Consider the following 27,335-nt stretch of genomic DNA (forward strand, 5'->3'; position numbering starts at 1 on the left):
AAATAGAAATGATATACATAATACAATAAATGGATGAAATCATAATTATATGAAAAAATGTCAAATGTTCACACATGTGCCAAAAAAAAATCATAAATCGAAAAATGTAAGGCATCGTTGAAATACCAAAACAAAAAAAAAACATTTAAACCCTCAAGATTCCTAACATGTGTATGAAAAAGCACAAAAATATATTCAGAAATTAAATAATTTTTCGTATATCATCATAGGGTCCCACTTACCTCAATATTCTGTGAAGAGAAGTCATGATTATAAATAAAATGGACACAATTTCAATCAACATACACTTTATATCTTAAAATTAATACAATATGACTCGGGGATAACCCGTAACCTTACGCGTTTACCAAAAAAATTCTCACGACTTTGTTATAATTTCGAGAAGGAATGTATTTGGACTTACATTGCCTTCGTTATAACTAAATGATGTTATTTATCCAAAGCTAAATTGTATCAATTAAATACATATACTAAATTTATGTAAATCTAAATGTTGTGTTCGACTTTGTTAACCTAATGAGCTGGGAAGATAGTTCAAATATCGACATCAACTCTAAACCCTATACTTAAAACTAAACATTATTGAAATTAAGTCATTTTTATGCGGAGAATTCCGACTCTAGATTAGATACGTTCATTTAGGGTGCATTTCCACTAAACGGTAGCGAACCGAGATATAAAAAGTCAAATAGTTTATTCTTACTATTAAAAAGCAATTAAAAGTAACATGATTTTTTTTATTTTAAATATGTGACATAAATTACATTTTATTTTATTATTATTTTTTATTAGTAATAAAGTTAATATTTAAAATCTTATTACTAAATAGTTGACAATTAAGTATACCAAGTTCCAGTTCCGTTTTAGTGAAACACACCCTTTATAAAGAAAAATTCCGATCAAATCTAGAACCGTCGTCCTTCACAAATGCGAAGCAAAGTTTACATATGAAAATATCCGTGTAAATCCACAATATAATGTATGTGTGTATCTAATTCACTCAACAGTGCATTTACCTCGTTTCCTCAGCGGCGAAGTATCACTATCTCATTTTTTCCGTTTCCGTCTCTCTCTCTCACTTTATAGCTCCGTCGTTTTACATCTTTAAAGGCAGTGTGGCATTACTTTAAACCTGGACAGACTGGCATGACACACATCAGTATCCAAACAACATAGTACCAATCAGGTGATAGTAAATACATTACGTAATATAGATATACAAATAGACCACACAGCCGATGACAAATTCATAAAAACAAGTACGTTATTAGAAAAAAATATTAGTTATAATCTCAAAAATAACAGTACACAACTGTCTGCACCCACAAGAAATATGTCCAAAGGTTAATGTGTTAAAAAAAATATTTATTGCGGGTTGACGATCGACAGTGGAAACGGATTCGCTTATATTAATACCGGTTCACACAAACACGAAAGCGAAACGAAAGCGAAATTAAGCTTACACATGGATACACTAAAACGGAACGCGGGAACGACACAAATCTAGAAAAATTACATTAAATTTACGCTTCGCTTCTATTCCGCTTCGCTTTCGCGATATTATGCGAAACTAGTTATAATCTAGTACGGAGAGTTCTCTTCGGGCGCGCTTACGGGCTCGCTCCTTCTGCGCTCTGCAATCAAACAGAACAACATGGCAACACAAGTCTGTAATATTTATTACGGTAATAGCGTTTCTCGTTCAGGCAACCCCGGCACTGGCCTACATCTGCAACACTACACACTGACACAAAGTTCAACATTTACTACGCCAAATACTTTCTTAATACACGTTATAATTTAAACATGCAATACTGAAAAAAGATATTACAAGACATGCGCAACATGAAATAATCAAATATATTTTTTCAATGAAATGGCAACGTTTTTTTTTTTAAATTATAGAATTCAAATAATGAAAAATAAAAACACCAAAACACATCCATGCACTGACAAACATACACTATAAAACAATTCGTAACGCAACAATCTAAAACATAGATAATACTGGATGAAGGAAAATAAATTTCTTTTTTTTTTCAAATTGTTTAAGGACTGCATGAAATATGACGTCATTATATAATCCGTCTGGACTTAGATGAAAAAAATTACATCTCTTAATAGATCTAAAAAGAGATGTAATTCTATTCATCGGAAGAAACTTATCAATGACTATAAAACATAAGACAAATATAAACAGATCTAACATTGAATGGGACTATGATAGGTTCAGAGGCCATTTTATAATGGTTTTTACTAAACATAGGGTTGACAAAAGCCGACAACATTTAGTATGCATAACACAGTTCACCTGGTGATGACAAGTGATAACTGCCGTCCAAAGTTAGTTGCGAACAAATGAAATAAATCACATTTATACGTCATCATTTTATAAAAAAAAATATCAAATATTATAATATATAAATATAGAGTGTGGCAACATTAACATAAATAAAAATAAAATAGATTCGAATTATGAATTCATGATGCAATGTACATTCTAGGGTTGTCTCCGACTAAATCTATGTTTATCTTAATCTAATTAATTATTTTAGCATTTCTCTACTTAATAAAATTCATTTTTTTTAATTCAGTATTCTATATAATAAGGTTATGTATATTAATATATATAGTATAATTTGTTCATTAAACATGTTTTACATAACTCCATTCATTCATCATCTCACTTCTTTCTTCCAAACTAACCAATTAACAAAGTAGAAAACTATCTCTGCATTACTCTGATATGAAAATAATGTCGAAAAAAAATTTTATAAGCATAAAACCACACGTCACAAACACGATTGAATAAGTCACAATATAATTGACCTATTTTGCTCAGAAAAACAAAATATTAAACAAAAGTAACCATTTAACACCTACTTGCCCAAACAAAGAAAACATTGCGGCATGGAAAGTGTTAAAACCTCAGACAAGACAAATTGAATGTCAGAGTTTAATTTCAATTGATTCCTTATATACAGCAGCTTTATTAGTTTAGAAATAAAATTATTGGATTTGTCAAAAAAGGTCTATTATATTGGGATTTAAGAAACCCAGAGAAATATATCACAGTATTACCACTATATTCAGAGACATTTTAGTTTCTTAAAGAAACACTTAGTATAGATTTCTAATACCAAATCTACACTAAGTGACACCTACAATGATCACTTAACGACTCTAAATGTAGCAGTTTCATCCAACATCTCTAAGTAACAAAGTTACATCTTACATTATAAACCCATATAAGATGAAACTTTATACCAAAAGGGTTGATTTTTGGATAACATAAAACATATAAACTTTATTTGGGTTTTAACCACATCCTGTATCTTGTATGTTAGACGAAATGTAAATTAGTTCTAAATACCGTCACATTTATATTGACATAAATTATCTGTTTCTTTTTTCATAGAAAATGTAAGTATCGAAAATATGTATCAATAAAAGTATCACTGCAGTTGTAACCCAAAGTTACAGATACAGGGTGTATCATAATTCTTAGTGGATATTTATATGTATTTGTTACTCACTACTGCTGGTGTTCGGGCCCGCCGGGGTAGGGGTAGGGCGCGTAGCCGGGGTAGACGGGTGCGCCGGGCGGGTACATTGGGTAGTGCGCGTTATACTGCACGGAGGTCGCGGGGGCGGGCGAATGCGCCGCGGGGGAGGGTGTCGGCGCCGCCGTCGACGTAGGAGTCGGCTGCTGCTGATATTGTTCCTGGATAAGAATCGACATGTTATTTACAGATGAAAATGTTACTTAAATATAAATAAACGTCTCATGCTCCTTGTAGACAATTCACTATAGTAGTAGTAGTATAGTCATAATGCTGACCACCTGAATAAGGTATGATGTAATACCTTGAGTTTCATCTGCGCCTCGATAGCCTCAGCCTCCTTAAGCTTGCCGATGCCGCGGTAGTACTCCGCCCACTGCGCGCTGTAGTCCGCGCCCCCACCGCCCGCGCCGCCGGCACCGCCTGCGCTCCCTGGCGTGCCACCGCCGCCGCCGCTCGACCCGCCGCTAGGTGGGCTCGATGATGGCCCTGGTAACACTACATACAATCATTATCTTATATCAATAACTAACTGATATAACTAATGCCTTCAGAGTCCTAAAAAAAAATATGTAGCCGCAAACAATGGCATTTTTCTACTATTAATAAGAGGAACCATTACGATTCATTGAGTTAAATATAATAACTCTAGCCAAAGTCTATTTATAAATTGTGTAAATTATTAACAATATGCCGGTGACAGTTGTTACCTGGTTGCTGCGGCTGGTGCGGCTGGTGCTGCTGCTGCTGCTTGGCCTGCTGCTCGATGGCCTCTGCCTCGCGCATCAGCCCCAGTGACCGGTAGTAGTCGATCCATTGCTGCGAGTAGTCCGGCTGACCAGTCACCGGATTTATGTTCACTTGTTGCTGTGCACCAATGAATTAAGGTTTTGATACATAATTTTGTTAAAAAAGCATATAAGGTACTATGGCAAATTTAATTTTTAATCTTTTGTATGGGAGTGTACCTGATGTTGGTACTTACAGTACTGTCGCATAATAGTCACTTTATTTTACGTGAGGCAGTGTACATGCGAGTGCTACCATATTTTACATAATGTCGAGCACTAAAGTCAATTCGTAAATTAATATGCGATTGTATTCTGTACGCTAATATACCTTTCACTATAATATAATATTAATACGGTACAATCGCGTACTAAAGTGATCATTCATCAACGTGGTTTCAGTACTACTTTTGATATAAAAGGTACAGTCGCGCACTGAATTGATTTCATTAAAAATTTGACAGAGTTTTGTGTAGCAGTGTACCCATGGGTACTTCTGTTCATAAAGTACAATCGCGCACTGTGTGAGTGTACCTGCGGTTGCTGCTGCTGCGAAGGTTGGTGCCAGTGCGGGTTGTACCCCCAGGCGGGTGGGCCAGACGCTGGCCCACCGTACATATCACCGTTGCCGCCGGGCCCGCCACCACCAGACCCGCCGCCATTGCCTCCGTTCCCGTTACCCTCAGGGATGAATGTCACTGGCTGCAAACAATATAACATTACAAATACCGCACTAAAGTAGAATACTAAGCAATACTTATTTTAAAACATTATTATTATGTTATCCACCATTATTAAAGACGACTATACTTGACATATTCTGTTTAGATTTACAGTCCAAGCTAAAAGGGAGTCTTCTCGTGCTTATACAAGATGTCCATTGGGTCCGGACAATAACTTGTTTATAGAGGTTTTTTGCATACCTAGTTCTCAATTATCTTGTTGTGACTGTACCAACTTTGGCGATAAATGTCTCACCATGCCGACTTTCTCCATAATGATGCGCTTGCAGTGCTCGACCGCCTCGGGATGTCCACGGATGTAGAAGGTGCGGTTGTTACGGTCGCCGCCTTGTGCGCGTCGGTCCAGCTCGCAGTGCGCGCCTGACTGCGCGTTTATTTGCTTTATCACCTCACCACCTGATATTAATACATTTCATCATCATATTTTTCTCCAAACTACGTCACTGTCCATCTATTATGTCAACAGTAATAAACCTAATTTTAAAATATTTTTATAAAAATTTCACATTATGCCTAATCATTTTCACTGTTGACTGCAACTTTTAGTTTTGAAAAAATCAATATCTATAAACTGTCGTGATCAATTCGTTCTATGCCTAGTCAGAATTTTAAAACAACAATAAGTTGACTGACCTCTACCGATGATGAGTCCACACTTGACATTGGATATGGTGAATGTGACGCGCATCTCTGGCGTATCCTGCCATTGGTATTCACGGTCGCCGTTGCGCGCGGCCCGCCCCCCGCCGCCACCCGCACTGCTCCCGCCGCCGCCTCCGCTGCCACCGCCGCCGCCGCCGCCGCTCCGCATCGCACGCACATCCTGCTCGCGACGCTGTTTAGAAATCAACTTCCACTTGTGATGGTTATATATTTAAAAAAATCATGCCAGTAATCCAAAAAATTTGGTACATATTTGAATTTAACCCAATCCATTTATCTCTAGTGAAGTCCCTAAAATTAGTTGTAATGTAGACAATTAAATTGTACATTACACTAGCTGTCGTTCGCGACTTCGTTCATGCCGAATTTAAAAAAAAAACTTATTGAGTAGCTTATGTGTTCTTCCATACTATGCTGCTCTACATCTGAGCCAAATCAAATCAAATCAATATCCGTTGAGCCATTCCAGAGGTATTTTCAAACAAACATCCATCCATCCATCTACACATTTACAATATTAATAAGAACTAAGGTTTAGATTGTACCATATTAAGGGACCATGGGGTTTTCATGTATTTTTCATTTATATATTTAGGTTTTCATTTGTAGGCTATCAGATATGTACAAAATCAAATAATTTTGGGTACAAGTTAAGTATTTCAGAACGAAACAACATGAAATTATTTTAAGACATTTCCAATATAGGTAGACTCACATTGACGCTGGCAATGAGATCTTCTATCATTTGCCTAGCCTGGTCCACTTGGTGAGGTTTGCCTTGTAGGTAACATCTGAAAAATTTATAAAATATCAATAGAATGCAAATTATTTTCGGAAAGGAAAAGTTAACTTAATCAGTCTGTATGAACTGACCCTATGTGAGAAGCAAATTTAATCTTTTTGAATACACACCTTTTGTCCCCAGGTCCGTCATCCCTCTCCTGATGGAACTGCACCCTGCAGCCTGTTTCAGCTTGAATCTTCTTGATCATGTCACCACCGCGGCCTATCACCACACCCACTGCTATCTTTGGCACTAGCACCTAAAGGTAACATTATTTTATGCATTACATACCAAACAAGACAGGATAAATTATACAAACTATGTCTTACTAATATTATAATTATGAATTTTTGGATAGATGGATGGATGTTTGTTTGTAGGTATCTCCAGATCATTGGCATGGATCTCGCTTAAATTGAAAATAAATTAGTCAAAAAATTAAGTTTACTGACAAAAGACGATAATTTGTGATTTATTCTTATAAAATAATATAAAAATGATATACCTCAGTAGCATTACTGCCAAGTCCATTGCCCTGATCCTGTGAGTACCCGTCATCGTACGGCGGCCGCGGTCCTCCCTGCAGCATGTCCTTGTCCGCTAACAGTTCGTACACCAGTTGCTTCGCTATTTCCACTTTGGTTGGATCACCGGATATACGTAATGGTTTCTCCTATAACATTGATATTATTTTAAAAACCATTCTGGTTAAAAAATTCTGAAATGATCTTTTTTAACTAATAAAAACAAGAAAGCAGCAACTTTAATTCACCAAAGTAGCAAAGCGAACACTACCATAGACACAGACATTTGCCTGTTATCGTCAGTTGAGAAGATGCACAGAGAGTATTTTCCCGGCCTAGACTTCCCATCATTTCCTTATTACAAAAGGGTGTAAAGGGAATGAGGACTAGAATTAGGCCATCGGGTTCTTATATTAGTAATGCAGGCCATAAATTGTTATTTCTTTTGATATATACCTAGTATAATAAAGTTAAATTATGTTGCTAATTTCAAATTTGATATATTTTTCTTTTTTTTTAAATGAATAGTGTAATTCTTTATTAAAGGTGAAAACATAACAATGGTACTTACATATTCAGTATTAGGGCCATCCTGTATGACAACCATTTTAGCCCCGGACTGCTCTTGTAGTTGTTTTATGGTCTTGCCATTTTTGCCAATGATCAAACCCACTTTGGGCCCCGGAAGTGTTATTTCTTCCTAAATTAAAAAATAAGAAATTATAAGAAAACAATATACCATCAAAAATGTTTAAACATTTAACAAGTAAAATAATTTTATTTTAGGTTACTTCAAGTTAATTTTAACCTTTTACTTAATAACCTTACTAAATACCAATATCAATCCGAATGTTTAGATGGATGGATGGATGTTTGTTTAAAGGTATCTCCAGAACACTTAAATGGATCTTGTTGAAATTTGGTATACATATTGAACACAGTCTGGGTAAATACATAGGCTGCAATTATGTTTCTTTTTAATTCCACGTGGACGGAGTTGCGGGCGAAAGCTAGTTTTAAAATAAACAAAATGTATAAATGGCTGATGTACAGTTATAGCAAGTCCGCCTCCGCCGCCGCCGCCGCCGCCGCCGCCCCCAATGGAGCGCGGCATTGGCGGGCCTCCACCCTGGTTGTCTAGATGCTGCGGGGCATTCTCCCGCCCACGGTGATTCACTATTTGGTTAACGAGCTCCCTGTTTAAAAAGAAATAATAGTAGTTTAATAATTATTATTAATTAATAAGTTTGTGTAATGGATATAAGGGATCGTTAAATGTAATTAACTTAAAGGATTTTCTTCATGTACTTGAATAATTGTTGGTTTATGCAATTCCCTGTATAAAATATATTGTTATCTGTTTTGTCAAAGACAATGAAAGGGACAACAATATGCCTTATACAGGTATTTTGGTCTCAGAAACCAATGATAAGACACATACTTCATTTATAGAAGTTACAAGTTTAATAAATCAAATTGTCTATTTTGGTACTGTAAAATGTGTTTTTTTATTTTTTTCATTTATAATATTAAAACAATACTTACTTGGCCCTAGTTATAGCTTCCCTAGATCCAGTCAGGGTGCACAGACGATCAGGTTGTCCACCAGAGTCCGGTGCCATCTGTATCTTGCAGCCCGACTCGGCTTGAAGACGTGTGATCTGCTCCCCGCCACGACCTATGACTAATGTATTCAATGCATTTAGAATATATCTATGGCATATAAATTGTTTCGCAACAGCATTATTACGAAGCATTGGCAACCCTCAGTTATGTTAGAGCAAGAAATATATTTAAGTTGTTTTTATCCCCCACTAAAAATGACATCATTTCTTTGAGCTGTGCAAGTTTTGACGAACATTATTATGGGTTTCAATTATGTTCACATTCATAAAAACTAATTGTTATCTCAGTTTTTTTAGAGTGTTTGAAAGAGAAAACAATGTTTCCAGCAAAAGTAACCTATAGTATTTGTACTTTTAGACATTATTAATTAGAATCATTTAGCGCGAATGGCACGCTTTTGTTACCAAGTCAAGTGTCACATTGATTAGTGAGGGGACATAAACGTTGACATTTAATAAGGCTAGTGTTGCGCCGATACCCCGACTCAGTATTGTGTTTTCTTCCTAACAGTACTTATATATCTTGGGTCAAATCATCTAACAATGATCCCTCCTAAAGTTATGCAGTCTACTTGAATATATCATTTGAATTTCAATAAGCAGAATATTAAAACAGTTTTTATTAGTAACCATAGTCACAATGCAATAAATAATGTATGAGAAACATTGACTGTTTTACATTAATGTTAAGAAATCTTACCTATTTCAAAATGATCTTATATTTTATTTATAGTACCCATAGCCCTCTCACAAAATATGTCATGGAATATGACAATTTTTTTTTCTTTTAACATGTTAAACGCCACTCCAGTCACCGGTGACCGGATCCCTGCATTTAAGCGATGTAGACCTGTGACCTCGTGATGTTTTTTATAATATCGCGGAACACAGCTTCTGATTGAACCCTAAACTATACTATATATTTTGAAGATTCGACATTACGCATATATTTGTAGCAAAAAGTTTTTTAGTGATTTTTTTTTATATAGCGTTTAACATGTAATAATACCTAGGCCCATACAAGTATTATTAATAGTTTTAGTTAGTATTAATTCAATATTAATAGATGGAATGTTAAAGCAGGGTGGTTCCAAACTTATTCATAAGTAGGTAGATATAAAATTTGAGGCATGTATGAACAAGAGGGTGCTTGATGATGCCAATTGCAATCAGGTTAGTATATATGAAATAGGAGAAGAGCCAAAGCAAAAAACAAACAAACATCTTTCCAGCCAGGTAATAACCTTAACCTGTGTGCTATAAAACTTAACAGATTCTTACATTTATTCTCCAATGACATCAATAATTTTCTTCCTTTTTGGTATTAAATTAGTTAGAGAATAATAATGGCTTACTTAATCCAACCATCTTGTCCGGCACTCTAATGTACTCATTGATCTGCTGATCTGACATCATGTTGGGGGGTCCGGAGGGTGGTGCAGGGGGCGCGGGGTTGGCCGCCATACGCGCTGCAGCCACTGCCGCTACTGCTGCTGTTGTACTACTGTACAAACAAAATTGCATGACTCATGTCATTTGGTCATCCAAATCTTATACCAAGATGTGTTTTTTATAAGAGAAGGGGGAAATGAGCAGTGGTAACACCGAGATGTATAAACATTGACTAAAACTGACAATATTAGGGCTAAAAATAGTCAAATCTTATAGCTTCTTCTTTATAGTTCATTGTTATTAATTACGAAATTGTTTTCGACCATTTGCGTTTTCGTTAGAAGGTAATGATGTGTCACCTTTCCTTTAATTTAAAACTAGAGTTAAGAATTGTAGTTGTTTGTAAATAATACACTACTTCCAGTAAGTGTTTTCAAATGACTTGGCGGCTCTTAACTTCTCACTGTATGAATTTAGGTGTAGCCGGACGTAGCGACATGCGGGGGGTGGGAACTGTTCAGCGCGACGATGACCTAGGACTGCCAAGTTATTTATAAAAAAATACAATATTACAAACCTCATTGGTGGTGGTTGTGGTTGTTGGGGTGGTTGAGAAAATACTGTATCCACTGGCGCCAATTTCTTTGCAATCGGTTCTGGTCCGTCTTCAAGAGACCTTTTGCCTGTTCCTCCGCTAATTTTAGCCGCAATCTACGATAGTTGGTAAAGTAAATAATTTGTGACGCTCATAAAATTCTAACTCGTTCTAATGCATCATAATTGTTAACAATGGAATGCCAAATTAAAAAGTAGGTTATACAACGTATTACTTCAAGAAATGTCAGTAGATAATTATTTTAAATCAAAAAGAGGGTCGATTGTGATTGATTATTCAACATACTATGAACTTAAACCAATGAAACAAATTTTTATCTGTTGAACATACAAATGCGACGGTGTCAAAAATTATGCAGATGTCGGTCTACTCACCAAGCTAGCACGTTGTACAGCAGCCGCAAATCCCGCCGTTTGGCTATTATTCGGAAGCGTAGCCATAGAAGAATAATCACTCATGTTTGATTAAAGTGCACATTCAATAGCGGAATACGGCAGCCATTAATAAAGGATCGGTATCCAAAATTACTAGACACTTGCCTCGCAACTTGCGAGAACGACGCGAACCATAATCAGAAAGAAAGTTTGTGTAATGTTTTATTATTATAAAGGCAACAGTCAACGGTCATTCAGCCACGCAATGCCTTTTAACCATAGATAATATTTCAACGACTAAAGTTTGAATAAAAATAATAAACCAACCGATAACCGAACGGATAACGAAGAATAAGTAAAGATTCAGATTACAGAGTGGAATATGATGCGATTTGGGCAAAAGTCTCATTTAGAGGTATATGTAAATCAGTTGTGAACTGGTTGAAAAGTTCAGCACACATAGGTTTCTACCGTTATTGCCGGTTCAATGATCTGACTCTCAGATGTGTATCGTGAGTTGACCTGAAGGTTATTAATTATGGTTGAGTTACCCATCACTAGATGTACAAATGTATAGTAATTTATCTTTGCTTCTATCCTTACATATTTGTCGTTATGTAATTTTTACTATCAAATTAAAAACAATCCATGACCATGAAAGTAATTAATATAATAATAAATAGTAACTTTTTGTTGTATTGTCAGCCATTTTCAACTTTGTACATTTACGAGGAAATTTGTAGATGAATAAATAAGCAACCTATGAAAATAAGATCTCTTTATTATTTTCTTTGTATTATCCCATTACATATATAATACAGACGAAGTCGCCAGCATCAGTTAGTATTAGATGAAATAAGTTTTAATTTTTTAGTGACAAACTGCCTATCTAAATAAAAGATAATGATAAGAACAAATAAACTTAACGGCACGAAAATAAAAATTAAGGTATTCTTCACCTGATTATTGATAAAAATATTTTACTAAAAAAACTATTCGTTTCAAAGAAATGAAAATGGTGTAACGGAACGTAAACTTTTTTTTTTCTATGTTGTGGGTGCGTGCATTTGTGTTGTCCGGTGTTTGAAGACGCTTGGAATTCGCTTTCAATTTCTTCGTAGGAAAAATGTCGGGTGATACCGATAAAGCAAAAATCAGTGATAATCAGGTATAGTTGTGAAATATATATTTTAATTTCATTTCTTTGTATTGGTGCGCGTCTTTTAAGAACATTTCTAGTTGTGAAGTGATGTTATTTCCGTGTTATATCACAAATGTTTGCCTGCGTCTCAACATGGCTGACAGAACATTCGCTTCCCGCTAAACGCGGGAACTACGCCACGGAGGGTTGTGATATAAGTCAATAAAATGCATTAAAAACGGTGAATGCTGTTCTGATCAGTCAAAGAAACTGATTCTGATGGGATATTTTTCAAGAATTCGCATATTTTGGCCACCCCCGCCCCTTTGCATTTCGTTGCAGGGCCTTTGTTAATGTGCACGATATTATATGACATTGATAGGAAATCCGCATGACCTTGATATTTTGTTTCTTGCGAATTTTCTATTCGGAGGCCCGAGATATGTTGTTATTCCACTGAACGTCGACCTCGCGCCTTCTTATACACGCTCGAAACGCGGCAAGCGATGTAAATAAAACTCAAGACTCCGGTTTAGGGGCCTTTATTCATGACCTCTTTTGGTTTCTACTTGGATATTTTTTTGCGTATTAACGTGTTTGACTTACTTCAATTATCTACGCAATGTTTTTAACTATAAAGTTGCTGAAATGTAAAATTAGCATTTGAGAAAATCTCCATTTTCGATAATATTCTTACATAGATGTTAAGTATATACGTATGTATAAATACTGCACATAGACAATACGGTAGTGTATAGCGATAGAGGTTGAAACATTGAAATATATGTTTTATGCTGAAGGAATAAGATCTATTTTCGTTTAAAGTACGTAAAACTTCGACGCCAAAGGTATCAAGACGTAGAGTTTGATGTGATTTCTGTTACAAAACTATAATTTTTATAAGATATTTTTTTTAATCTTTATTTTGGATGTAAAAAGAAATTATTTTGTGAATTATGAAAAAAAAAATGTAAGATTGAATTGAAATTGTAAGCCAACTATCTATACTTATCACATATTTTATATCAGCCATTAACCTTATGGTGATGGAAATAGTTATTATTACAATAATTTTTTTAATTATATATGTATTATATGATTCCTTCAATCAAACTGAAATGATAATTTAATGTAATCTTCACTTATATCAGGATGACTTGACATAAGTAATATAAAAAGTGCTTGTAAAAATATGATTGTGTACACACCTAAATATAAATTTTATATAAATGCTATAGGTGTCATATTTGAAAAAATTAAAAAAAAGCTAGGAAAGTTTAACATAGAGGTAAAATTTTCAAGAAATATGATATGTTAATGCCTTCATAGTATGTAATGTTAAATCTATTTTTTAACCCACACTTTGGTATATTATAATGCCATAGTACATTTATTAAGAAAACTATTAAAATTGTGAAAATCAAAGTGTAATTATTATAAAAGCTAGTTATCAAAAGATTTTGGAAATGTCAGTTTTGACAACCCTAACGGCTCATGAAAACTAGAATTTTCAAGCCAGCAACCGACAATATTTTTCACCACAGTAAAAAATGTAATTAACACATTCAGTACCACTAATATTTTTTCATAGGAAAATGAATTCTGTAAGCATTTGGTGGCGTTGAATGTGTTAACAATGCATAAAGAAATATGACTGTCTAATATGATTAAATTTGTAACATCCTAAAATTAGGAATGAAATCTCATAAATATAATTTCCATACAGGATGAAGACAAGAAATCAGTTGCTGGTGACGGTCAAACAACAGAAGATGAATCCTCGCAGGACTCTAAGGGTGAGTCTGTGGCTCAAGGCGACGCACAAGGTAAAGCGGATGTAGAACAAAATCACACGGACGAGAAACAAACAGAAGAAGGTCAGGATTTTTTTTTATATAGTCTGCTGATTTGTGTTCATCTATATCACAACTAACCAAGGCTTGTTTTGTCTGTCCATTAAATTCATAATGGGGTGTGAAAATGAAAAAAAAGCAATGATAGACAAAAAAATATGCAAAAAAATCATGTCAGTCTAATAAATCCCGAGAGTCCCAGTCATAACTACGTCATTTTTACTATAGACTAAAAAATGAGATCATTTAAAAAAAATGGTCATGTTAAAAAAAAAACATAAAAAATTATACAAAAATCATGACTCAAAAAAGACAATGATTGTCAAATTCGTAACTAGGTTATTTCTTTACATCATCTGAGCTTATTATACGTATTTTAATTTCAAGGCCAAAAGCTCATTAATATTCAAATACATACAAATCTATTTTCTAACATAATGTTTGACTCATTATGTAATTTTTTTTTTTTTCAAGTGCTGTTTCCATGTCCAAGACCTTACAAATTAGGTACTTCTCTTTAAAAGAATTTATCTATTATGTTTCTGAAAAAAAAATACTGGAAAAGTCATAGGCTGCTTTAAAAAATATCTATTTTATTAATGTATTTAACATCTATTGGAGTTGTGTTGATGAATTTCTTGGTATAAAGTGAATAACAAATGTCTGTGTTTGCCTACACCGCTTTTCCCTGATGGTTTGAAAGTTTATCGCGCTTTACGTTACTAACTTTTTACGTGTGTCTGGCATATATCATATTACAAGGTAAGTTTTTTTTTCATAAATAAACATAAAAGTGAATGTCTTATACTAAAGTTTATTCAAAAGTAGCTGCCGCGCGCGACTTCGTCCGCGCTGAATTAAAAAAAACAATTAGTAGACTATGTGTTCTTCCAGACTATGTTCAATATGTATGCCAAATTTCATCGAGATCCGTTCAACCGTTCTGGCGATACCTACAAACACACATCCATCCATCGATCCAAACATTCGCATTTATAAGTAAGAAAAAAGATTATACTATAAGACTATAGTTTGTAAACTTATGTAAATATTTAAGTTCTATTTATAAAAATTGTGTCAGTGCCGATTATTAAGATTGTTAGCATAAGTAAACAGAAGGAAAAAATATATTTTGCAATAAAAGTTAAATGAAATTTAACTCTTTTTTTGAAGGCTAATAAAAGCTTCAATGTACGTAATATGTTTACATTTTGACTCCGTCCGGTATTTTAAAAAAACCTTAATAAGTAGCCTACGTGTTCTTCCAGAATATATCTGTGCCAAATTTTATTAAGATCCGTTGAGGCGTTGTGAAGATACCTTCTATCAAATATCCGTCCATCCATCTAAACTTTCGCATTTATAATACTAGCGGTCGTCCGCGACTCAGTCCGCGCGAATAAAAACCATAATATATGTGTTCTTCCAGACTGTTCTATATGTATACCAAATTTCATCGACATCTGACGAACATCCATCCATCCTATGCTTTCACATTTATAATATTAGTAAGAAGAATTAATAAGATTTCGTCAAAAGATATACAAATATATTTCAACAGAATTGTTTTACAAAAGTACATAATCATTTTGAAATACGTTTGTATACGGAAAAATACAGAGGAGAAAGTTTTTTACTCGATTGCACGTTGATGGACTACTTGTTATTGACATTAAAATGTAAACTTTTTTGTGATAAACACTGAGTTTACAATGTCGAAGTACATTTACAGGGCATATTGTTATCTCTTTCATTCTCTTTGCTAAAACAGAGATAGCGATATGTTTGTACAAATGTTTCGACAATTAATTCCCACGGTTGAAATTATAGAAGCGTTTTTGCGTTTCAATTTTTTAAACTCCTTTGTATATCTCATATATATACAATAAGGTTGTAGTGTCTGTCTGTCACAGTTAAAAAAATATTTTACAAACATTATGTTTTAGTTACTTATAATACAACGAAAAAACTTTTTTTAAGCTGTTTGGCTCTCCGCAAGCACCGACGTGTATGCTACTGTTTTTTTTTAAACCGTAAAGACGTAGTTGCAGGCGACCGCTAGCATTATAAATGCGAAAGTTTATATGGATGGATGTTTTATCAGGTAACTCTAAAATGGTTAAACTGATCCAGATGAAATTCGGCACATATATTGCTGTTCGGAAGAACGCATAGGCTACTAATTCAATTTTAATTTATTTCCCCGTGAATGGAATCACGAACTACAGTTTGTATACTGCTAAATATTTTAATCTAATTAAATAACAGCTAAATTCACGTATAATTCGTTCTAGTATCGACTAATTATGTTATAATAAATGGTCTACCTCGTTTAGGAGACGCAAAGTCGACGACAGCCAACGGGAAGGATGACGACGACGTAGGCGGTGAAGACTCCAAAGATGACAAGACGGATGCTAAAAGCGATGACTTAAAGGTAAGTGACTATTTAAAAAGTAATAATTTAAAAATTCTTAAAAAAATAACCTGGCTGCATATAAGTTAATTTTATCATTGTCGGAAAAATTATCTATGCTGTTTCATAACTGTAATAAAAATACGGTGGGTTCTCGTTGACGAAAAACAAAAAAATACTGTTATTATGAAGAAATTGAGAGAAAGGTATGTTTTAGGCAGCGGTAGGCCATGGTTAACTCTACGATTACGACCATTGACTTCATTGGACATAAGTTTTTAGATGTTTGCCGTCATTTCAATATTTTTCTTCGTTAATGCGGAAATTTGCACGACAATAGTAAAAAAAATCACAAAACAATCAGACCCAAGACTTGTGAAATAAAAACACAGAAGCGTCCTGGATATGTTTATGTAGGCGTTGCTATGGCGACGGGATTCCCCTCGTTTGACGAGTTAGTCTAATCTCTACGGGCATTTAATACTTAATAAATGCTATTAATTGCTAGATGAGGGGTTCATTCCTTTTAATAGGATATGTAAACGTTTGGATGTGATTTTAATTCTATATTCTATAACAATTCTGGAAGATTTTAAATTGTTGTATTTTAATTATGTGTAAACATTATTAACCGTGGGTTACCGAGACCAAAATCCCCGTTTAAAATATATTATTATCTCTGTTTTGTAAAATATATTTTTTATACAGAGATTTTAGTATCAGAAACCAACGCTTACATGTAGACATCTTAGGTGCGATTTTCTCATTCGTAAACAACTCATGTCAATGTAATTTTTTTTTCATTTTTCTAAAGATAATCCAAAAAATTTTGATATTTAGGAGGAGAACGGAGAAACCCATGACGAGAATGACAAAGAAGATGTTAAGGAAAATGATAAGGCGTCTAAGAAATTAGCACCCAAAAAGAAACCCAAGAAAGAGGTCAGTTTTTTTTAAGATTGTTAAAACAATGTAATAATAAATTCCAGCTTGACACCTTCACGCGTTTATGAAAAAATGGTTTGACAGACGGACGGACATCAAAGAGATCCTATAAGGGTTCCGTTTTACGTCTTAATAGACTTCGAAGTGTTTCGATTTTTATTTTTTGAACTATATGTTACAATAGGCTACATCTAGATTTATTAATGATTGCTTGTTTTCTGTTTATAAATTTATTTTTTCAATGAATAAGGATACTGAGGAAGAAGACGAAGAAGATGAGGAAGAGGAGGAGGAGGAGGAAGAAGAGGGCGATGAACAAGATGAAGTAGATGATGACAAGAAACAAGCTAAAGACAAGTAAGATGTTGTAATATTATGATTCATATGTAAGAAAGATCTAGACAAATTGCAATCCTAAAACTTGGATTCCGAGCATACATTCTTATTTTTTATATTTTCTAAAATATCTTGTTGGAAAAATACTAATGGTTCAGGCCTAATTTTAATTCCCTTTTTCTTCTCACAATAATTTTATAAGGGAAGGACGGGAAAATCTGTCTGAAATTGAGGATATATTTTTGCGAATTCAGGTGTTCACTGTGTACGTTTTCTACCTTATGATATTAAAGAAAAAAACTAGTTTCATTCTTTTTTTGTCATACACCATTTGTTTCAATAGAGTAAAGAAACCGGTTAAAAAAGCTAAAGACGCAGAAGACGATGGAGAGGAAGAGGAAGGTGACGAGGAAGAGGGTGAAGAAGAGGAGGAGGAGGAGGAAGAAGAGGAAGTAGAGGCGCCTAAACCTAAACCTAAAAAGGAGGTAAAATTTTACATATATTTTATATACATAATTAAGTACACCTTTATTAATAATTTCATAACAAATATATTCGAAATGTTTACTTAATATTTGTTTTTTTATGTACTAGCCGACGGAGCCGCCAGTACCGCTGCCGGCGGGTAAAGGCACTCCCCTGGGCCATATCAGTAACGTCGAGGTCTCCCTTTCCCGCTTCAAGACTCAGGATCAGAAGCTACTGCATCAATATCTATATGGAGTAAGTTTTATATGACAAATAGCCATCAAACAATAATTATATCTACTTGTATAGATATATTTTGTTGTCTTTGCACTAATAAAAAGTGTCATGGCGGTGGATGTATATGGTTAAATATACAATTTGTTTACAATATTTAGGTACTCGCAGTCGGTCGACTGCGACCGCGCGAAATTAAAAAACAAACCTATTTAGTAGCTTACGTGTTCTTTCAGGCTATGTTTTATAAGTATGACAAGTTTCATCAAGATCTGTTTAGTCTTTTTCGAGATACATTTAAACAAACATCCATCCATCCATCTAGACATTAGCATTTATAATATTAGTAAAATAAGTAAGACGTTAAGAAGTAAGATTGATGTAGATCAATACATAAACAAATTATTTACAGCAACTCTGCCTTGACCGTAACGTGAAGCGCAACATAAAGAAGTTCAAAGGTTATGAGTGGGCCATCGGCTCCGCTGACTACAAGGCAAAGCTGGAAGAGACCTCCAAGATGGAGCCCAAACAGTTGCGTACAATGTGCGAGATGCTAGACTTGGATAAAAAAGGTTTGTTACATATACAGCACCCATAAACCAAAGGGGTAGGCAGAGACCACGGACCTCTATTTGACTACACTTTTTCGGGTATTCAAATATAGTAAACAAATGTTTTAATCTTTATATTAGGTTCGTCATCGGAGTTAGCGGCGCGGTTGGTAGGTTTCCTGCAGCAGCCGGGTGCGAACAGCCCGCATGCACGTGGTGTTGCTCGCCCTGCCCCCACACAGACCGCGCCCGGGGGACGGCCCCGCCGCTCTGCAGCCGTTAAACTGCATAACAGAGGTATGTGGGACAACGAAACAGTGGGCCTTCATAGTCACATTTGTATATAAAGTAAAGAGCGGACGCCCTCGGCATTAAAAAAAATTAGCAGCCTATGTGTTCTTCCAGACTATGTTCTATATGTATGCCAAATTTCATCCATATCCGTTCAGGTTCTATCCACCCATCTAAACATTCGCATTTATAATATTAGTAAGATTGGCATCCCTTTTGTTACCTTTAACAAAAATAGAGACGACAATATGTGTCAGATGTAAGTATTATCATTCGCCTGATATTTGCGGATGTTTTAAAGAAATTTGTAACCTAATTTGCTTGTTTTAAAGATTTTTTGTGTTTGAAATCATGTAATTATGTAATTCAACAGGTTATTCAGATGAGGAATACGAGACTGATCCAGAGACGAAAATCAAAGGACCTAAACCTAAAACAGACGGTTCCGAAGATTCAGATGTAAGTTTTAATTATTTGATGACTATTGACTTCAAGGTTGATCTCTTAATACTAGATTATGGTTGTTAAAATATTCAAATATTAGCTGTAGCCCGCTGCTCCGTCCGCGCGGAATTAAGAAAAACATTAAAAATAGCCTATCTGTTTTTCCAGACTATGTTCTATATGCATGCCAATTTCATATTACCTTCAAACAAACATCCATCCATCCTTGTAAACATTCGCATTTATAATATTAGTAAGATTATTTAAAAAATAATAAATGTTTGTATCATAGGGTTCGTTTAATCCGAGTGGCTCAGAGGCGGATTCAGACTTCGATCCGGAGGTAGGCGAGGGAGGTGGCGGGGCGAGCCGCAAGCGCAAGTCGGGCGGCCGTCGCTCCTCAGCCGGCAGACCTGGAAAGCGCGGACGCAAGCCCAAGGCTAAGAGGGGACGGGTGAGTTATAAATAACTAACTGTAGTCCGTGACTTCGTCTAGGCAAAATTTAAAAATAACTTAATTAGTAGCCTCTGTGTTCTTTCAGGCTATGTTCTACATCTATTTCAAGTTTCAGCGATATGCATGCAGCAGTTCTGTAGATGCAAGTTAACAAATACCCTATCCACATGACGAAACAAACATTCGCATTTATAATATTAAATCCTATTACATATTAGTCAATATGTGCAACGAGTACTGCTAAATAATTTACGCATGACTTGTTGTTGCCTGCAACTTTGCGTGGTCGGTATACTGACATTGTCAGGGTTGCGGGTGAGCTGGCCTCTATTTTATAAAACAAAATGAGGCCCGAGTTATATAGATTAACACTAAATGTTAAGTGACTTATACTACGCTGCATACTTCGTTAAAACGTTCTGTGATAATTTTTACAGTTTTTGTATATAAATATTGTTTGTAGGGGGCAAACAAATCTGGTCGCGGCAGAAAAGCTAAGTCTGAGAGCGAGGACGAGAGCGACAAGTCGGAGAGCGAGAGCGAAGCCGAGTCTGGCAGCGAGGTCGACGAGTCCGACGTGAGTTACAACATTTTATACCTTGTTGAGGTAAAAATAAGGGTCATTTCTGAATGTTTCAATGAGCAAAAACGTGTAATATAGTTGAATTATCAAACTTGAAAAACGTTGCTATCTCTTTCTTTCTCTTTAAACAATAACGATAAAAATACATATTTGAATATTGTGGGTTTGGTTTCGTTGTTTTTATTCGAGGTTTTTCTTTTTTATTTTGCACATTAGCAAGAGCCTAAGGGCAAGCGAGGTCGGCCGGCTGTGGCAAAGGGCCGCAAGGGACCTGCCGCTAAGGTCAGCAACCCCAAATCAACACCTGCCAAGAGAAAAGCGCCCACGCCGCCAGGTAAATACAACCCACCTTTCGCTTTAATATATTTGATTAAGAACTGATTATATTCAGAAAGTCGGCTGAAATTGTTAAAATTTGTTTATTTATGTAGCTAAAAAGAAGGGAGCCGGCAAACCTGTAGGTCGACCGGCTAAGAAGGGCAAGAAGGCATCCTCAGAGGAGGAGTCGGGCGAAGGAAGTGAGGAGGAGGAGGAGGCGGGCAGCGAGGTGGAAGAGGAGGAGGAAGAGAGCGGAGAGGAGTCAGACACGCCCGCTGACAAGAAGGCCAAGCGGCCGCCCACGGTAAGCACACGACACAAATACTTTAAAATGTAGACGTAATTATGGTCCTTAAAGGGGTTTTAATAAGTTTTTATGAAAGCTATATTCTGTTTGTTTGGTACATGCTAAAGATTTTTCTAGGTGACGCTGTGGAAAAATATTTCAGTCTGAACCTGAACCTAACGGTCCTTCATTGATGCATTTTTTAACAATGATAGTATACTTGGTACTAAATTTTTTAGGTTCTCCAGACCTATGAGTAGTTTAGCTCTATAAGGCCTGAAAGGCTCAGTTTACTGACCATTATGTTATATTAAGATGTTTATTGTGCGTTGTGTTAGGACGAGGAGATAAAGAAGTACGTGAAGCAGATCCTGGACGGCGCGAACCTGGAGCAGATCACGATGAAGACGGTGTGCAAGCAGGTGTACAGCCACTACCCGGACTTTGACCTCGCACACAAGAAGGACTTCATCAAGGCTACAGTCAAGTCGGTATGTACACACACGCATAGACAAACATTTATGACTCACCAGCTTTTGCACGCTAATTTTTCCGCGCCATATTAGAAAAAAAAACAGTAAGTAGCCTATGCGTTCTCCCAGACTATTCTAAATCTTAGCAAAATTTTACTGGAGTCCGTTATAGTTATATTCGAGATATGTAATAACATCCATCCATCATTGCATCAATCCATCTAAACATTCGCATTTATAATATTAGTAGGAAAGTTAGATTTAAAAAATTATTTTAGATATTAATGTTAATCAAAGTTTGAAAGTAGACATTTAAAATAATTTTATTTCTTTTTTGGCATGCGTCCAATGTTCTTTTCTTTTTTTAATATGTTGTTTATGGTTAGGCTGCATTAATTTTTAGCCGAATTCAAAAAGAAGGAGGTTATATTCGAATGTTTATTTTTCGTTGTTATTACGTTGTTTTGTTTGTTTGTTGCAGTGTATTTAAGATGTTAGGAGTTAAGGGGCGGAGTGTAGATGTCTACATAGAATACCTATAGTTTATAAAAGGACATAGTTATATATTATTATAATAATAATATATTATGAAAGAATAAAATATCTAAAATGAAGTGGAATGGATGATCACCCGCTTTTCCTTACAAGGTAGACATTTTTTTTTGTTTTTATCACTTTCGATAATTTTATCACTATTATTTCCATTTTTGTTTCATCTTAACACAAAATCAACATTTATTTTGCAATTTTTTGCTTTTAAATCGCCATAGATCTAAGATATTTGTTGTTTTTTGGTATATTTAAAACATAGGATGTTCCCCTTATTGACTAATCTGTTTTTTATGTCTGTTTTCTCAAAAATAATAATGAGGCGTGATTATATGTTTTATTCAGGAATTTTGGTCTTAGAAATCAACGATAATTAATTTGTTATGTACCAAGTAAATTTCTTGATAATATGGAAAAAATTGAATAACATAAGTTTTTATTTTATCCAATTAAATAAAAATATTTTGTAATATGTAAAATTAATTGTTTTCTACTTGCAGCTCATATCCTCGTGAGCTGCGACCAGTTCGGCCGCAAATATAGTGAAGTAAGCCACACTTTAATATTAAAACTTTCGCCCGTCGCGCCGCAACATCGACTTATTTTAATCATTATTTTGTTTACTTTCATTCTCTAAAGATACACAGAAGTGACTCACAAGATATGACAATGCCGCTGTAAAATTGTAAAAAATTTTTTTTATTTGTCCAGGTTTATCCAGGTTTAAAAACATTTTTTTGTTAAATAAGAAAAACAAATTCTTCTTGAGAGAGTCTTTGATTTTTTCTACATATTTTACTGACTTATGCAATCATTAGATAGCTGAAAAAATAGATTTTTTTATTTTGATATTTAATGCTTGCATTATCATAACTTTGGTGTTCAATCCATTAACAATTGGCTCAAAAGCCATTGCCCATGGACATTAAAAAAAAACAAGTGTCATAAACGTCAAAGTGTCAGATGTCAGTTGTCGTTCCTGTTTATTTTTGTAGAATAAAGAAGAGATATTTTATTGTGTTTAGAGGCGGGACGTGGCGCACGCCTGTGTAATTCTATTTTATAGGTATAATTCCCACTAGTTTAAGTATAAAGAGTAATCGCTTTAGAATTACTGAGTTTTTCTTTTTAACGCGCCTGTAAGGAGATTTTAATTGCGGCCTCCTTGGTGGTAGTGTGTGAGCCATGCGGTTAAGTGCAGATTAAAAAAAATGTCCATAGTCTGTATTACTTTTATTCAATTTATATACAACACCAAATATGGTTACAGTTTTATTATGACGCACTTCTATCACATTATAAAATAATTATTACAATTTTGTATAATTTTGACTAAAATAAAAGCTATATTTTTATAGTTTTAAAATATTGAATTTTTAAATACATATAGATATATATCTATGGTTGTATATAAAAGTTTGAAATTGAATCGTATCGGCCATTTTGACATCCCTATATATTGACCACGTGGCTCACAAACTTTGCTTAGGATTGTGAAGTACATAGTTTTTTAAATGTCTCGTATCGAAAATGTATTTGTACAAAGTTCAGTAATTTGTATTATGCAGGCGTACGACTGAACGACACGACGTCGTGACAACATTTTTGTTTTATTCTATCTCTGATATATTTTTTTAAATTGCATTTTATATCGCGTCGTTTCGTCAACGCCTGTTTTTATTGTTTGTTGTTTTTAAACAGTTTGGAATAAAAAAAAAAGTGTTAAGATTATATTTTTTAAAGTAAATAGGTTGTATCTCGCAGGTGTGGTTCTATCGCAAAACTTATCAGCTAAGATTTTTATTATAAGTAATTATAAGATGTGTAAATACACTGGATTGTCGGCTCTGTTATACATTGTTGTATGAATTTTATTTGAAAATTTTTATATTATTAATCGTGGGTTTCCGAGAAATCTACGTATAAAACATATTGTCTCTGTTTTCTTTTTGAAAGACAGGGATACCAATATGTTTTATGTATTTTTGATTTCAGAAACCTACGGTAAATGTATGTAATTTTCAAATGAAATTCATATTTTCATAATGTCACATAGTAATGTTGTAGATTCACAATTGATGTAATCCATTTTTAAGTTTTTTTTTCTAATATAATATTGATTTTAAAGTTTACTAAGATTTTCAATTAGCATAATACAATGTAGCCTAAACCCTTGTTGTTAGTTCACTTTACATGAAATAGCTTGTTTTGTGGGATATTTACGTTTGTATACACTTGCAATATATTTTCTTTTGTTGTTTAGTCGCTTTATTTGTAATGTTAGGTGCTTGTGATGTGGACGCGGTAAAGACGATTTGAATTAAATAATAATTTTGAATTTTATCGCGTCTGAAATTGCATTATTCCGTTTAACAGTCGATGTAAACTTGTGGCCGAAACCGTCGCTAGGTCCGTGGTTGAGCTGATAATTTAGTTTTAAGTGAGGTCAACGCGCACTGACACCTTCGATGCGTCCCGGAGCGGAGATGTTCTGTTATTTTGTCTATATTTATCTCCTATCTTGGACGCATCTTTGACTTGCATTCGCATTGACCATGTCCGAGTTGTTAGTGTGCGCCGACCTTAAGTATAAGTTAGATTTTAATTCAACATAAAATGTGTATTTGTGAATTGTAACCTTATTTTTTGGTTGATGTTTCTTTACATTGGTGTAAATGGCCGAGATCAGTAGAGGCGTAGTGCACGGAGTGATAGAGTGACCGGTTCCCCCTTTTACAATTGGACTATAGATAATAAAATAAATAAAAGTTTGAAAAAAAGTTCATTTTATTTCTACCCTCATTTTTTTTCTATACAATATGTATAAATATACAATGTACAATACAAAATTACTTTACAATTAAGTACAATATGTTATTGAATACATTTCATTAGATTAATTACAAAAATATTTTAAAAGGTACAAGTTTTGGACATACAAAGATTCTTAGAACTAAATTAGTAATAATTGAGCCGTTAATGTTTAAAAGTATAGATATTTTCATTCACATATAACAGTACTACATATCTACATAATTTAAATTGTGAAATTCGTTTTTTGTTATATAATTGCTTTAACAAAACCAAGTAAAAAAAAGGATCTTAGACGGACGGACAATAAAGTGATCTTATAAGGGTCCGTACAGAACCCTAAAAATATACCTTTATATCTAATTTTTTTGTAAAACAGTCAATAATATGAAACCTAAGGACATATTCTTGTATGGACGGAAAAACGGTCAGTGCAGGTTTAATTTTTTTAAAGATAATTTGATCAGAAAAAACGACAATCTTTTTCCGAGAGTTATGTTTATCATAGTTCTGTTTCTGGCTTGTGTCGTGCGTGTGGACGTCTCCTGCGCTCGGGTGCGCGCTCTGCTCGCACGCCCGACGCCGGCTGCGACCCGCCCGAGCACTCGGACTGCCGCGAGCTGTCGTTGTCTCCACTGTCCACGTCGCCTGTAATCATAACGTTGAGTTTACACTAACGAAACATTCCTATAAAACATGTTTAATTCTGTTTGAAAACTGACCGTCACTGCTGTTGTTGCTGGGTAGATGTGCGTCACGAAGACGCGGCCGTCTTCGCCAGTATCGGAATTCGCGCGGCAGAGTGTACGACCGTGGTAATGAAATCTAGATAAATAAGCAATTTAGTATAAAACATAGCTAAGTATACTGCTTAAAAATTTGATATATTAGTGAAAAACATTTTGGTATTTGGATGAAAACTTTTTGATTACCTGGCTGTCAATATCACTAGGGGGCCGTGGCGTGTCTCGTGCACCATCTGCGCCCGACTCCTCTCCGCTGCTGCCCAGCCCCGTCACCGCACCTACCACCTCCTCCTTCTTTCTGTTGCTAACCAATATTATTTTATCAAACACTAATTAAAAATTATAACATCCCTCGCCATTATCTTGCCATTTATGACCATTCAAAATGTCCACTTATTCAGGTAAGAACAAACAATTTTTACTCACGTGTATGGCGCGCTCCAGTGGCAGCAGACAGGTTTCGTGCATGTCTCGAGGTAGTGCGGCGCGAGCAGTATCTCTGGCGTGCGGCAGCGCAGCATCTTGCGCTGCTCCGCCTTCTTGGCTGCGGCCACGCCCCCAGCCCCTCCCCCCGCCCCGCCCCCCGCGTACGGGAACATCCTATCGCAGTTCTGTCCATACTGTCCGCACCCCACCTCGTTGTATATACTCCTTATATTGTCTATGCTTTGAACGTTCGCCAGAGCGTTGTGGAGTGCAGATATATATTCCTCTTTGGTCTCGCCATATTTACTGTATATATTTTGTACTCCATTCTCGCAGTAGCCGGAGAACTCGCCCAGACTCTGTCTATGGTCTTCAGAATAAATGCTACTGGGATTGGGATTCTGTAACCTAGTCTTGTCCAGTGCACTCGTATCGTAGTTGGAGTTGTTCACGTCTGATATGTAGGCAGTTCTCGGGCTGCTATTCATGACATTCCTCGGACTTCTGCAGACGTTTGAATCGTAGTTCCTAGTTTCGAGCGCGAGGTAGTTGGGTGATCGTCCGGGGACACGTTCCCTCATATTCGCTGGATTTTCGTAGAATCCTCTGGCTTCTTGATTGTAAATGTTCGGCATTCGCATCTTGATATCGTTTTGTACTGCGGTGTCGTTGTTCTGGAAGTTTGAGCCGGAGTACTCTGGCTTTATCTCTGTGTAGGTGGGGTAGAGGTTGCAGGTGTGGGGGAGGACGGGGTAGTTTTGGTAGGAGTGTGTCATTTCAATACTGGGCCAGGCGGGGGGCTCGGCGTGGGTCTTGGCTCGCGGTATGGGTTGTCGCTGCAGACTGCTGTATATCTCCTCTGCGGCGACAGGCGTGGTCTTGGCCAACTTGCCCTGCTTTATCTCCTCCTC

General features: G+C 35.4%; 3 protein-coding genes across 9 annotated transcripts in view; 1 reads left to right on the forward strand and 2 right to left on the reverse strand.

The window, feature by feature from the left end:
- Positions 1 to 291: 291 nt before the first annotated feature.
- On the reverse strand, positions 292 to 11,314 carry Psi (P-element somatic inhibitor). Of its 5 annotated transcripts, none has more exons than XM_013326325.1 (16): positions 11,094 to 11,314; positions 10,681 to 10,814; positions 10,067 to 10,212; positions 8,632 to 8,770; positions 8,138 to 8,282; positions 7,658 to 7,786; positions 7,068 to 7,235; positions 6,691 to 6,821; positions 6,494 to 6,569; positions 5,749 to 5,950; positions 5,351 to 5,511; positions 4,907 to 5,074; positions 4,295 to 4,451; positions 3,889 to 4,082; positions 3,558 to 3,745; positions 292 to 1,655 (listed from the first exon to the last, which is right to left on the reverse strand). In XM_013326325.1, coding segments are annotated over exons 1-16 (2,223 nt in total). In that variant the 5' UTR covers positions 11,178 to 11,314; the 3' UTR covers positions 292 to 1,654. The 5 variants fall into 5 exon arrangements, with proteins under 5 accessions (XP_013181779.1, XP_013181786.1, XP_013181801.1 ...); XM_013326332.1 differs by having other exon boundaries at positions 8,632 to 8,764; positions 10,067 to 10,215; XM_013326347.1 differs by having other exon boundaries at positions 3,889 to 4,078; positions 4,309 to 4,451; positions 10,067 to 10,215.
- Positions 11,315 to 12,137: 823 nt separating this feature from the next.
- On the forward strand, positions 12,138 to 23,715 carry LOC106128365 (protein Dek). 3 transcript variants are annotated; one of them, XM_013326732.1, is made up of 17 exons: positions 12,138 to 12,261; positions 13,961 to 14,030; positions 16,424 to 16,524; positions 17,344 to 17,445; positions 17,699 to 17,805; positions 18,128 to 18,269; positions 18,379 to 18,507; positions 18,899 to 19,061; positions 19,182 to 19,337; positions 19,705 to 19,790; positions 20,068 to 20,229; positions 20,696 to 20,839; positions 21,032 to 21,149; positions 21,247 to 21,437; positions 21,758 to 21,910; positions 22,374 to 22,540; positions 22,942 to 23,715. In XM_013326732.1, the coding sequence occupies exons 1-16, from the start codon at positions 12,220 to 12,222 to the stop codon at positions 22,380 to 22,382; spliced, it is 1,875 nt and encodes a 624-aa protein (XP_013182186.1). In that variant the 5' UTR covers positions 12,138 to 12,219; the 3' UTR covers positions 22,383 to 22,540; positions 22,942 to 23,715. The 3 variants fall into 3 exon arrangements, with proteins under 3 accessions (XP_013182186.1, XP_013182170.1, XP_013182177.1); XM_013326716.1 differs by having other exon boundaries at positions 12,139 to 12,261; positions 13,961 to 14,111; XM_013326723.1 differs by having other exon boundaries at positions 12,139 to 12,261; positions 13,961 to 14,111; positions 20,696 to 20,809.
- Positions 23,716 to 25,353: 1,638 nt separating this feature from the next.
- The window catches only part of LOC106117855 (uncharacterized), a 10,480-nt gene continuing 8,498 nt past the window's right edge, over positions 25,354 to 27,335 (reverse strand). The window contains exons 12-15 of the mRNA XM_013312380.1: positions 26,425 to 27,332; positions 26,185 to 26,302; positions 25,975 to 26,077; positions 25,354 to 25,900 (exon numbers count right to left, since the gene is read on the reverse strand). Coding sequence (XP_013167834.1) covers positions 25,755 to 25,900; positions 25,975 to 26,077; positions 26,185 to 26,302; positions 26,425 to 27,332 — 1,275 coding nt within the window. The 3' untranslated portion in view covers positions 25,354 to 25,754. The remainder of the gene's footprint in view (positions 25,901 to 25,974; positions 26,078 to 26,184; positions 26,303 to 26,424; positions 27,333 to 27,335) is intronic.

Source organism: Papilio xuthus, unplaced genomic scaffold, assembly GCF_000836235.2.
Source record: "Papilio xuthus unplaced genomic scaffold, Pxut_1.1 DF829758.1, whole genome shotgun sequence".
Classification (NCBI taxonomy): domain Eukaryota; kingdom Metazoa; phylum Arthropoda; class Insecta; order Lepidoptera; family Papilionidae; genus Papilio; species Papilio xuthus.